The sequence below is a fragment of the Pseudorca crassidens genome, chromosome 8 (assembly GCF_039906515.1).
Source record: "Pseudorca crassidens isolate mPseCra1 chromosome 8, mPseCra1.hap1, whole genome shotgun sequence".
Lineage (NCBI taxonomy): Eukaryota > Metazoa > Chordata > Mammalia > Artiodactyla > Delphinidae > Pseudorca > Pseudorca crassidens.
In genome coordinates this window covers 64,206,652-64,219,840 of record NC_090303.1, presented here as the reverse complement: position 1 = coordinate 64,219,840, position 13,189 = coordinate 64,206,652, and the positions used below count along the sequence as shown (strand labels likewise).

Here is a 13,189-nt window from a genome sequence, read left to right as displayed (position 1 = left end):
ATTTATTTATTTTGGCTGCATCAGGTCTGAGTTGCGGCACGTGGGATCTTTGGTGAGGCGTGCGGGATCTTCCGTTGCAGCGCGCAGGCTTCTTTCTAGTTGTGGTGTGCAGGTTTTATTGTTGTTGTTTTCTCTCTCTAGTTGTGGCCCGCAGACTCCAGGGCACCTGGGCACTGTCGTTTGCGGCACATGGGCTCTCTCGTTGAAGCGGAGAAGCTCAGTAGTCGTGGTGCGAAGGTTTAGCTGCCCCGAGGCACGTGGGATCTTAGTTCGCCCACCAGGGATCGAACCCACGACCGCTGCATTGGAAGCCGGATTCTTTACCACTGGACCACCAGGGAAGTCCCAGTAATGTATTCTTAACTGTAATTACTTTATCTGACCATCAGCTTGGGAGACTCCTAAGAAGTTACTATTTCAGGTCTTGCATCAATAGCTCTCAGAAGTCACGTGAGTAAAACATCTGCTTCCCAACTCCGTAGGAAAGAGGTGAGAAGTAAATGGTTAATTTCTCCTGCTCCAAAAGGCTTTGGAAGACGCATTTTTATAGTCAAGTCCATCAGGTATTTACAGAGCACCTACTATATTATATTAACTGCCAGGCACTTTGCTAAACACATTGACTGTGTCTCGCCATTAGCTCCCTCCGACACAATTATTATCCTCATTTAACAGGAGAGGGAACTGGGGTAGAAAGAGGTTCCATGTCTCTATCTGCTCAAGTGAAAACGTTGGGGTATTAGTTTCTCAGGCTTCTGTGACAAATTACCACCAGCTTGGAGGCTTAAGACAACAGAGATGTATTATTCTCTCACAGTTCTGGCAAGTAGAAGTCCAAAATCAAGGTATTGGCAGGGCCATGCTCATCTGAAGCTTCTAGGGAAGAACTCTCCTGGCCTTTTCCCAGCTCCTGGTAACCCGAGGCATTCCTTGGCTTGAGGCAACACAACTCCAACCTCTGCCTCTTATTTATTTATAGACTTAAACATTATAGTTTAAGTCTATAAATAGTAACTACAATAACTATAGTTACTCACAAACAACTTGGCATTAATCCTTGATGTGTGGATTTCATATAATAGTGTGCGTTGAAAAGTTCAAAGTCCTCCTTGAGCGTAGAGACTTGTGGGTTATCACTAGAAATGGCGCTTTAGTTTACTCGGTTTCTGTGGAGCTGCTTTTGAGAGCTCTACAGAAGGGAGCCTCCCCTTTGCAGCTCCAAAAAAGGATATTCTTCTGTGGGGGTGGAAATCACCTGGTCAAGATCTCTTTCAGAAGTTCCCACCCACGCTGCACATTAAATCTCCTGGGAGCTTCTTCAAAAGACAGATGCCTTAGCCCCCCGCCCCAGGGCAAGTGAGTCTGAATCTCAGCAACAGAGCCCAGGCGTCTATACCTGCCCCTCTTGTTATACAGCCACCTTCTCTGTGTGTCTCTGTCTGCTCTTCATATAAAGACACCAGTCATATTGGATTTGCAGCCACCTTAATCCGGTATGACCTTATCTTAACTAATTACATCTCCAAAGATCCCATTTCCAATTAAGGTCACATTCTGAGGTTCCTAATGGACATGAACTTTTGGGGAACACTCTGCGACCCAGGATGCATCTTCAGGGTGAGAAATCTCTTTGCAACCCAGGACTTTTGGATTTGGACTTGGCAGTGTGACTCCGGAGCCCACATCCTGAATCACTGTGCTCACTTTGACCTCTGGGGGACCACACTGCATACACTGACATACACTAGATGACATCAGAGCGTGACCTGGCTCCTGTCCTGAGGAGCTGAGGGTCTACTGAACACAAACAAGACAATGAAAAAGCACATCACTGAAGTATCTATGTGAACTTCTGGATGCCATGGAAACTTAACCAGGAAAGTGAGGGATGAGGGCTGGGGGACCTTGAGCACAGGCGGCATCTGGGCAGGTTGGGGGAGAGACCTGAGCTAAGGCAGAGGCAACCTAGAACAGTGTGTTTGAGAGAGACAGGCGTGCCAGAAGGCCACAGAAGATGGGGGTGGAGTAAGGGCATTTTAGAGATGCTTCAAAGACAAAGGGAAGGACTTAGATTTAATTTGGAAGGAAAGAAACAACTTTAATAGGGACCAAAATGATAAAAATTGGTCTAAAAGACTCCTCTGGCAGAGGTGGGCAGGGCGAGCGTAGAGCCTCGAAAAACTGAGTGTTGAAACTTCGTGACAGAACAGGCTTGCGTGCGTGTGTACCAACCTGCAGAGGCATCATGTTTACATCTCTTCTGTGGCATTTTAACAACTTGCCTCAGAAAATAAACCAACGATATAGATGCTCGCCATACTTTCATCCCCCACTAGGAGGACCCCCCCTTACTACCAACCCCCCAACACTCACACACACAGCAGCTTCCCTCCCAACACCCACTTGCACCCAAGCCAAGAGCTGAGTGAAGAGAAAGGCGAGAGAAAGAGAAAGTAAAATGCTTGCAGGAGCAGCCAGAAAAGGCAGCCAAAACATAAATTACCTTTGCACCGCTCACAACAGGCTCCCCTCTGCTTGATGGCCAGGGCACAGTCTCTCGACAGCACTGGGCACTTCTCTCTCTTACAGGTCACTTCCTTGTTCTAGGCAAAAAGGACAAGAAACATCTGAAATCAACTTCAAAACAGAATCCCCGGAATCCTAGCACATGGCTGAGGTTTTCCTAGCTTCCCTCTTCCTATCTTGCCTTCATCTTGGTGAGAAAACTCTGTGATAGCAAATGAGATTTTGCTCTTTCTGGAACAAAAATATCCTTCCAGGAATAGATTGAGATTAGGGGCAGATGAAAGGGGATGAAAAGTCCCTTCTTTACCAGCCAATTTAACCTAGATAACCGAACTCCGAGAGAGAGAGAGAGAGAGAGAGAGAGAGAGAGAGAGAGAGGCTTTCTCCCGCCCTGCTCTAAGGTTTCTTTTTAGTACACACTATAGAAATGATAATATTTGTGTAAATCATATTTTGCCCATTGGGCTACCTGGGCCAGGACTGCATCGTGAGAACAAAAATATTTGCACACGGCCGTCCAACAATCCTTAATAGTAGAGTGCATTAAAATGCAGCAATCTAAAGTTCCAACTCAAATAATGACAAAGCTGAGTATTGAATCGGCTCAGTAAGAGAAAAGATAATATTCCCTATGCCAAGCAGAGACACAGGAGTCAGTGTTTTATAGCTGTGGGACAGCTGCATTATATTAGCACTTATGCTAATGACAGTGTGGTGAGCATTTGCATCTTTGGTTTTATCCTGAAAAGTTAGCTATTAAAATGACTTCAAGAAGATCCAAATATGATGCATATACCTGTTTGGAGAACAGGATGCACATGAACCAAAAATACTGTATCACAACACTTCAACGAGATTGGAGCTGTAACAAGGTTCTACTAAATGCTAGGTGCCGTGGCTTCCATTCCTATTGAAATGCTGTGAGGTAAGTATTATCACTATCTCTTGTTTATAAGCAAGAAAACTGCCGTTCAGAGCAGGTCTATGACTTTTTCAAGATCATACAGCTTTGCAGTGGCAGAGGTGGATTTCGATATTGAGCTCTCAAATGTGTACAATGCCCACGCCCTACCCTGAGTTAAGGCTGGGATGGCCACATTCATTGCCTGATTTAGGGAGAGATCAGAGAGGAGCAACTGACCAGCCCTCTGACCTCGAGATGAATTCAGAACCCTCCTGGAATATGTGCAGGAGAAATCCTGACTCAGCCCTGACAATGACCTTGGGAAGTTTCACAAGTGTAACCAGTATGCTTCAATGTCAAGAATAAGGAAGATCTCCCCACTTCTATTCCAGCACCAAGGAGGGGTGTGGGGGGTGAGGGGTGTGAGAGTGTTTAAGTGTGTGTGTGTGTGTGTGTGTGTGTGTGTGTGTGTGTGTGTTGGGGACCTGGGGTCCAAGCTGAGCCCATACACCAAATTCTAGCTCTAAAGCAGTTCTCAGATAAAACATGTCACCTTCTGTGCTGCCCTCCAATTCCCTAGGAGTTGCAGAGCCCCTCAAGATGTTCCCAGGGGCTAAAATGATTCTAAAATGAGTCCAAATTGTCATCTCCTCCCTTTTTGAATGAGCAGAACCTCCGAGAGTCCCAGAACCCCACTCCCTCCAACTCACCAATCACTCCTCCCCCAGAGTAAGGTATATGGAGCCTGGGCACAGGTGAGCCTCACCTTTCCAACAGCTCTATTTCTACACAGTCTTGTTGTCTCACTGCGCTGATGGCTTTGCAAGGCCACTGAAGCATGGGAATAATGAGCCCACCCCGATCGGTGCTGCTCAAATGCCCCCACGTAGAAAATGGCCATCATTACCGAGGCCAATGTGGTAAACACACTGATGGGGCCGTCCCAACACCTGCCTGGCCACTCAAAGAGCGAGCATCAGTTCTCAGCACTGTACCCACTCCTGCAGGGCTGGTGTGCAGACCTTCTGTTTCTTCGTTTATTGGTTATTGGTGTCTGATTGTAAGGTGTGGTTGACCTGAGTAATCCAGTCTCCTTTTCTTTCCCCCTTTATGGTGTGTGTTATGTGATAAAGGTTCTCATAGGGCTAGCAGTGATCCTCACCCTTGCCTGCTAATCAGAACCCGTGTGCAGTTCTTAACAAGGCCTGGCACTGTCTCCCATTCCCTGAAGCTCAGATCTGATTTATCTCAGGACCAGGCTCCCCAGGTAATTCCAGTGTGCAGCCCAGGCTGAGAACCACCACTGTGCGGGGAGCGTTCTTAGTACCAGCGGGGCTGAGGTGGGCTCGGGAGCTGTCCACAGTCCCGGAGTGAACGGCTGCCTGCAACCTGAACCCAGGTATCCTGGCTCCGAGCCCTGCAACTCTCCTTCCCTCACCCTCTCTTCTTCATAATAATGGTGGCATCATGACTCACTGTAAGTCATGGCCCTTTGAGTTATGTTCATATTTTTTTCTTAAATACAAACATAATACATAGTTATGGTCACAATTCAAATTAAAGAGGTACATCCTTAAAAATTAATAGTGCCCTTTTGCCACCACCAAAGTAATCTAGAACAACGATCAGGTGTCTATGCTGCTTGGCATTATGAACAGTGACTTAGCTTTGCAAAGTGCAGTTACTCAAAGCCATAGTTTGATACCAGCTGCCCCACCCAGGGCATTACCTCAGAGCATCTGTTACCTCGGCTTTATGCATTCAGCAAAGCTGGCTGCAGCCTTAAGGAAAAGCCACCCCCCAACCCCCAAGTGCATCTCCTCTCTGAAAGGAAGACTCCTCAGACATAAGGAAGTAAGAACTCTAACAGTAGTCAGAGTGGGTGTAAAGTCAAAATTTGGGGTCTAATGTATAGGAAGACACACAGTCTCTTACATATAGGAATTCTTTGCTAAATTAGAAACCTAGCAGCCAATCAAAATCCATAGCAAGATCCCAAGATCCATAATAAATAGCTCGTAATTATAGTTCAGCAGAAAAATTATTTCAACCAGATGATTTGTAGATTCACTTCTGGAATTTTTTGTGTACTCACACACACACACACACACACACACACACACTCGCACAGAGAGAAATAAACCTAAACCTTAGCTGTAGGTTTAGTGAGGTTATTTCCCCCTTCTGATAACACTTGGAGTTTTTTTATATCTACCAAGGGTCACGCTGGTACAGAGCTGCCAGACCTGATCATTTCCCAGCTGCCTGGTTGCATGGATATAGAGCACAAGCTCAGAATCCCAGGCCCTCAAAGAAAGAAAGAAAAACTGCAGAGAATCGCTGGTGAGAGGCTGATTCCTCCATCTTCTTAATTGAGTCCAGCAGCTACAGAGTAAATTCAAGCACAGGTTAATTAAGACCACTCACTTTGCTTTCCCTGATTTTGTCAAGAGACAAAAACACTGGTCTTCAAGCCAGCAGCTCTGGTGAGAAGGGGCACACGCAAAGCCGTGTCTTCAGGACTCCCTCTCCACTGGCCGCCTCATCCCCACGTGCACCAAGCGTCCTCTGCTCTTACTCAAGGTCATGGCTCATTCGGTTCACGTTTTCATTCACAAAAATGTTTTCTGACACTGACTAACACTTACTGAACACTTTCTATGTATCAGGCTCTGTGCTAAGAATAGTATATGCATTATTTCACAAAAAAATTCCACATCATCCCCATTTTACAGATGAGGAACCAACATTAGTAAACTTGCCCAGGTCACACAAGAGGAAGATCTGGAATACAAATAGAGGTCCGACTCCAAAGGCACGTGCTTAAATGCTGCACTTTGCTACTTCCCAGCATGCAGGATACACACAAAAACTAAAGAATGTCATAGTCCTAAGGCCCCAGGAGAGATTAATACCTTCCAGGTGGTTCCACATATGTGAAATGAGCTCTCTAACAAGAGCTGAATAGCTCCAAGGAGCTGTGTCATCACCAACCATGGGAAGGTCTACAAACACCAGCTGTTTTCTGGTAACAAGGAAAGATGCACTATTTTGTATATTGATAGGTATCTATGCCTACCACACCTCTGACAGCCAGACTCACGTCCCCAAGCAAATTTTCCCCAAGATTCCAACCTGAGTTTGAGTCTCCCCAAATCTAAGCCACAGAAACGGTGGTAAAAATGCTCTGGAGGAAAATGTCAGAACATTCTTAAAAACCAACCTAGCCAGTGCCTACGAGTAATAAACGCCATCACATTTTTCATTCTCAGTCTCTGTCTCTCCATGTTTACCACTTTCTAGGGTCAGCCAGCCTGTGATTTACCTGTTGTCAAAGGCATCTGTTTGCATTATTGCCTCCTTTCAGAAAGACCAAATATATCAAAATTCAAAACACAGCCTCTGGGGGCACATGAAATGAAGTGCCAACAAACAAAAAGAAAAGAGGGGCATAGGGAGTAATAAAGAAAAAAACTTACATAGCTGGCAACAAAGCTCTATAGGGACGGGAGCCAAACCACAGCTCCGGCGCAGCCAAGTTCAAACAGGATTCCAGCAGCCAGCTTGCTGTATCTAAGATCTGCCACTAGATGGCAGCACAGAGTCCCTTGGGCTTAGGAAATGTGCCAAGAGACCCGCCAGTGCCTCCTGAGCATTTTTCAGTGTCTGGCATGGTGGGAAATGATCTCTCGCTGATTTGGCGGCGCGGAGCGCGGGGGGGGCGGCTGGTTAGAGAAGATAGCAAATCGCCATTCTGAGATTTTCCTGTTTGCTTTTCTCAACGAGAAAAAAAAAAAAATGTTTTTGAGATGCTTTTGTTTTATTTCAAGCCAGTGTCTTGAAGATATTTTTTTTTCTAAGATTCTTCCAGGCGCAATCCTATTATGGACTATGGAAAGTATTACCTGACCTTTCATTTATATTTAAGCATAATAATAAAATAAAAAATCTGGAGAGGACAACACAGCAGCTGATATGATGAGAGTGATCAGGGAGAAACGTCGGCTGGCAGATGCTGTATTTCTAGACTATGAAACAGCAACACAAATCTCTCGAAATAAGGAAAATGAAAATACCTGGTGCCTTGCCTGCTGATCCTCCATGTGATTAGCCATATTAGGAAGGTGGCAGACCACATGAGTCTATTCCTCTAGAAGATGGTGTTATTTTCCTTCCATCCTTGGCTTTTATGAAAGCAAAGCCTGCCTTGGAGGCAAATAGCGGTCATTTGGCGAACTTGCAAATTCTAAGTGCCAAATCCTTTTTCAGAAAATCAAGAAGGCCGTGAAGTTGTAATATTTTTTTCTGCCCCAAATGAACAACAAAATATGTCAATAAAGCACATGGGCCAGGTGATATCAGTAGGGAGGATAAAGAGGTAGAAGTGACTCTCTTTCCTAAATTAAAAACCCTCCAGACTACCCTGCCTTGCTGCATATATGCACACACCCCTGTGTCATTTCCTCACGGTAGTCTTTTTTAGGGAGGGGCCCTAGAGATGGATTCCCCTATCAAAATGCAAATATCCATGGGGCTGGACCCATAGTAATTCTGAATCAGGCGTTCCCTCTGTCATCAGCTACTGTCAGGGGATGGATGCCCAGCACAGTGACTCGGAGAAGGAAAGGAGTGGAAGTTCTAAAGCAGCTGAACCAAAGGCTTGGCCCATGTGCCACTGCACCCAGTGCTGTGTGAACAGGAAAGAAACCACGCAGCAAGCTTCCTATCTATGGTCTAGAAATGTACACGTGCTTAGAGGGGACAAGACATCAGACGTTAGCAGATCACACAAACACTGCAGTGTAACTTCTGACACCAAGTGAGAACTACAGAAAAGAATTCCACCTTGACTCAAAAGCTATCATTGTCAGTGAGCGCAAATAGGACACTAAGATCCTTAGTCAAATTCTCTTTATTACCGAATTTGTTTGAAGTGCCCACACGGTAGTGTTTCACTATTTGAGTCTCAAAATTGCTCACAGAGGAATTTGTTTTTAGGAATACAGATGTTTTGCGTCAAGTTTCCCAAGGAGGAAGGTGATCCAACATCAGCGCATGTATTCTCCTTGGAATTCCCAGTCTCCCCACACATGTAGTCAAAGAGGTCAACTTTTCCTTGAAGTGCTCCATTGTAACCCAATTCCAGGCCCGAAAGAGCCGAAAAAGGAACTTTATGGTACTTTCGAACACCAGTCACAATTTCTCCTAGGCAATATTATAAAATGTCTCATAAACAGAAGAATAATACTTCATGTTTACATAGCACTTTTCTTCTAAAGAGCTCTGCAGACATTATTTCATTAATCCTCACAGGTTTCCTAAGATTTGCAGTCGGAGGAATGGCACACAATGAAGTTAAGTGTCTCAGGTCCCTCAGAGCTAGCTAGCAATGAACTTGGGAAGAGAACCTGGTTCCCAGACCTGGATTAAGAGGATAGCCAGGGAGGTTAGTTGCTAAAACACAGCATTAAAATTTATGGGTGCATCATATTAAAATTAGGTTAGCTCCTACATGACTGTTGAGAGTTCAGGACTAGATTAGTATGCAGTTGAGCGAGTCTGGAAATTTTCTGGAAAGACAGGCCACCTGGGGCGGACATGTGAGGTCTCCCGCCATGTTCCCTGCCCTGTTAGAAGGTAACCTGTGAAAGATGCCACAGAAGGGATGGGCCAAAACTCCAATAAACAGCTCTAACTGCAAAACGTTACAGTTCTAGAATGCAGAAATGTAGACAAAAACTGAAAGAAAAGATCCAGAGGGGGCAGGCTTCATTGATGTCACCGGTTTTGAGAATCCAAAAAGTAAAGTGATTCCCTCTCTGGAACATGTGGTCCGGGGAAATCCTTTGCAAGGGAGCATGAGCCTCAGAAAGGAGACAACACAAGTTTGTACGTGCTCCAGCTGGTCTCCTCTGGACAAAATCTGTTCTTAATCTCTTAGAAAATAATCATGGTGGGGGGGGGGCGCTGGGAGGGGGTGGGGAGAGACTGAGATAGCTCAGTGGTTGCCAATGGCAGTAGTAAATGTGATTGATGATTTATTATTTTAATTAAGCTTTGACTTGCTTCTTCTTTGTTACTGATAGTACAATTGACTTCTTCATAGCTCCTGCACAGGAAGAGCTCGGAGGAAAAAAAAAAAAAAAAAAAGGAAAGGCAGTTTGGGACACTCCAAAGCCTTAGTGTACAAATACGAGGCTCTGGGCCATGTCTCTCAGCTCAACGAAAGTCGAAAAATCACTAACAAAACCATTTCTAAAGCGAAGAAAGTGCGTTTGATAGGGAAAATAACCCAAATTTCCCAGCTGAGGTCTCTTCTCTTCCCCAACTGAGTGAGGTCAGTACAAGAGGTGGGAGGCATCTGAGGTCAGTAGAGGCGGGAGGTGTCAATGGCCCTTGCTTTTACTTTATTATTTGCTGTAAAGAGTCATGTATTTTAATGAAATTGAGAGGAAACATAGCCTTTTTTATTTATACAGATATCTACCATTTCTGATGTTTTACGTTACTTCCTGTAAAATACAAGCTTCCCTCTCATTATTTCCCTGCAGCTTAAAGAACTTTCTTTAGCATTTCCTGTAATACAGGTCTGCAGCAATGAAGTCTCTTATGTTTCTGTTTATTTTAAAATATCTTTGGTCGATGGCCCTTGCTTTTAACGTAAAGTAACATTTCCAGATCTTTCTGAACCACTTCCCCAATCGCCACCACTTTTGCAAATCCCTGCAATAACCAAAGTCACAGGGCTGATCCATCTCTAACCAAACAATGAAGTGGCAATAATAGTTTTCCAGGCAGGTTGCTGAACGATTCAGAATAATAGCACCTGACATTTATGGAACATCTATTATTTGCCAGACTGTGCTCAACGCGTTTTGTGTATTATGTCCTTTTTAACCTTCACAACAAACCTGAGGAACACACTGATTTACCCCTATTTTATGGGTAGAACTGAGTCTCAGAGAGGTTAAATGGCTTACCCAGCTTCACCACGGCAGAGATTCAAACCCAGGACTCGCTGATATCACAGTCGGTGATTTCATCACTATGGCATACTGCTGGGTTTAGAGGCTAAGATGAGCCATCTCTTCCTTGCAGCCGAGAAATTTAAATGTTTGCCTTTGTTAAGCACTCTCCATTTTCAGACCATTATAAACCTTAGTTTGTGATTTCATTTTGAACACAAGAGTAAAAATAGTGCCTTTGAGGAAAGACAGATGATGTCTCTGACTTAAAAACTCAAAACAAGTCTCAGTCTCTGAGTGCCCTGTCATTTGCCAGACAGACCAGAGCCTGGACCAAAAGCCTCCAAGTCCTCAGGTTTCTTCCTTGAATTGAGCCCGGGCGGGGGCAAGGGGTACTCTCCCAGGAGGCTGGCAGCATCCCACAGCCACACTTTTGGAGTCTTTATGGGAAAGCATCTTGCAAAACATCGCACAATTCATCACACTCCATCTGGGAGTGTTATTCTTTCTTCCCCCAGTCTAGGCTCAGCGAGCGTTTACCCCAGAGACCTGGACCCTGGCAAACGTGGCCTCCCCTGGCCCAGCTAACGGTGCAAACTCTGAACAAAGCTGCCCTTGAAGCCCAGACATTTAAAAGACTTTATGAAGCCCACTGGGGCCCCCCGATTATTTTGCAACAAGTCATATCCCATGAAGAAATTCACTTCTCTGCAACACAGAGGGAGATTAAAGAAAAAGGTAGGGGGGGAGTGCAAGGGGTTGGAGAAAAGAAGTAAGACCCCCTGTTGCTCTGTCTGGCCAGAATCGTGTCTTTTAGTGCCCGTATCCTCTACCAAGGCGATGTTCTCATGATATATGGCCCTAATATGTCACTAAATGACAGTGTTCTCCTGATACTGTACCTTGAAAATATGACACGTGCCAGCAGAAGCAACGGGGGATTAATAAGGAGGCCCTTTTTTATATTTAACTTACCTAACATTTCAATTATTTTTTAACAGACTTTAGTTTGTTGGAGGGATTGTTTGGGGGTCCTAAGCCATTTAAAGATTTAGGTCTGGCTTTTTTTCTTTGGCCTTTTCAAGGAACTCTCAGAACAAAGGAACACAGGCCATTAGACTGTCCCGGCTACTCAAGTACAGCTCTGATTTAAAACAGGGCAGAGTGTCAAACAGCTCCTCATTCTGTTTAATCATATTTTGAAATAGAACCAAAACATTAGCGAAGGCAGAACACAAAAGAAATAACCACCAAATAAAAATAGTAGCCCAAAGAAAGTAGCACTGCCTGGTTTTTATTACACCGTACATCGTATAAGCAAGGGATCTGCTGGCAACACTACATTAATGTAACTGCAATGGATTGAACACAGAGCAGCCAGTGACTGAGTGCAGGGGATCCTGTCGCAGATGCAGCTCTGTGACATCACTCAGGCTCCCAGAAGCAGGCTGGAAAATCAGAGGGTGGACTGTGTCCCCTTCTGCCAGGGGACGGGAGCCAGGTATGTGAACTGAGGAGTGAATGTCAGCAGCCTTCCTGCATGTGATCCACATTCCCGAGTCTACCCTTTTCTCCTCCCAATCAAAAGGGACTCACACAGCTGGGATGGGGCATGGAGTCAGGGCTGCCGAGAAAACATCCACAGACTCCCGCACGGGAAGAAGATATGAACCCAGGGTGAAGGGGAGCACAGGCTGGAAAGTAATACAGCCTCGTGTGCAAGCGGCCCAGCTACCTCTCCCAAGACCGTTGATTATTTTACACCACGGGCACCCTTCAGCACATGACAAGTAATGAATCAGCTTTTTCCTCTGCCCCAGAAGAGAACAAAAAAGGGAGGTGGGGTGAAAATCTGCGAATATTTTTATGCCTTTCTGGTGCGTTCTTTAGAACTAGCAAGAAGAGGATGGGGGTCTGACCCCAACCACCAGCGGGATCGACATCAGAGGGCATTAGCCAGGCTTCCCAGTCTCCGGGACAGCACAGAGGCTGCTGGCCAGGTTGGGAGGGGCATCAGAGGAAGCAAGGAATGAGGGTTAAGGAGTTAAAAATAACAATAACATTGGAGTCACTTCCATAGGAAAGGTCGTGATATGGTGGTTAAGGAAGGCTACCTGGAGATGTTATTTCGGCAGTCCCTTTTCTGACTCATCACAATATAACAAGCTGGGCTCCCCAGCTATCCAAAGAAGCTGTGAACTCAATGGACCCTTTTAATTGTACACACAGATGATTCTCTGGCAATGAAGAGCGAACACATCCAAAACACAGAAACCGAATGTCTTACATCCCAGTTGTGTCCTACCAGGGTGATTGGTGGTGACAAACCACTTCTTCTTAAGACCAGCCTTGGAGGGCTGTCGCCCTCTCGCCAGTAGGTGTCTCCTCCCTGCGCCTTCCACCCACAGGAGGGGGACTCACCAGGTCCTCAAAGGCCCCCTCATTCCCGTGGGTCAACAGCAAGACACTGAGCAGATTTTGAACAGAAGAGAACAGAAAATTTTTCACGGGTTGCCCATGAAAGCCTGCACGCTGGTGGGAGCTACAAAAATACCTGATCTTGACAAGTGACTGGAGCTGACATCACAGGGAATAGGCAGGGCAGAGGAACGGCTCGCAGCCCATCTGTCATCTTGACAAAGTAACTTTCTGGTCACTAGTGAGACACTTTTAAAGACATCTGTACAATTGACCCCGACCACCAGCAATCACAGAGGCTTTCAAAGGGACCCCTGGGATGGCAGACTTTAGGGCTGGTTCCTGCTGTCCTGCCTACTGATAACGGTAAGGGCTG

The 13,189-nt window shown here is 45.5% G+C and overlaps 1 protein-coding gene across 3 annotated transcripts in view; it reads right to left on the bottom strand.

The window, feature by feature from the left end:
* The window catches only part of BMPER (BMP binding endothelial regulator), a 262,157-nt gene that overhangs the window by 227,857 nt on the left and 21,111 nt on the right, over positions 1-13,189 (bottom strand). For all 3 annotated transcript variants that reach the window (XM_067746696.1, XM_067746693.1, XM_067746695.1), the window contains exon 3: positions 2,504-2,603. In XM_067746696.1, the coding sequence (XP_067602797.1) occupies positions 2,504-2,603 (100 nt within the window). The remainder of the gene's footprint in view (positions 1-2,503; positions 2,604-13,189) is intronic.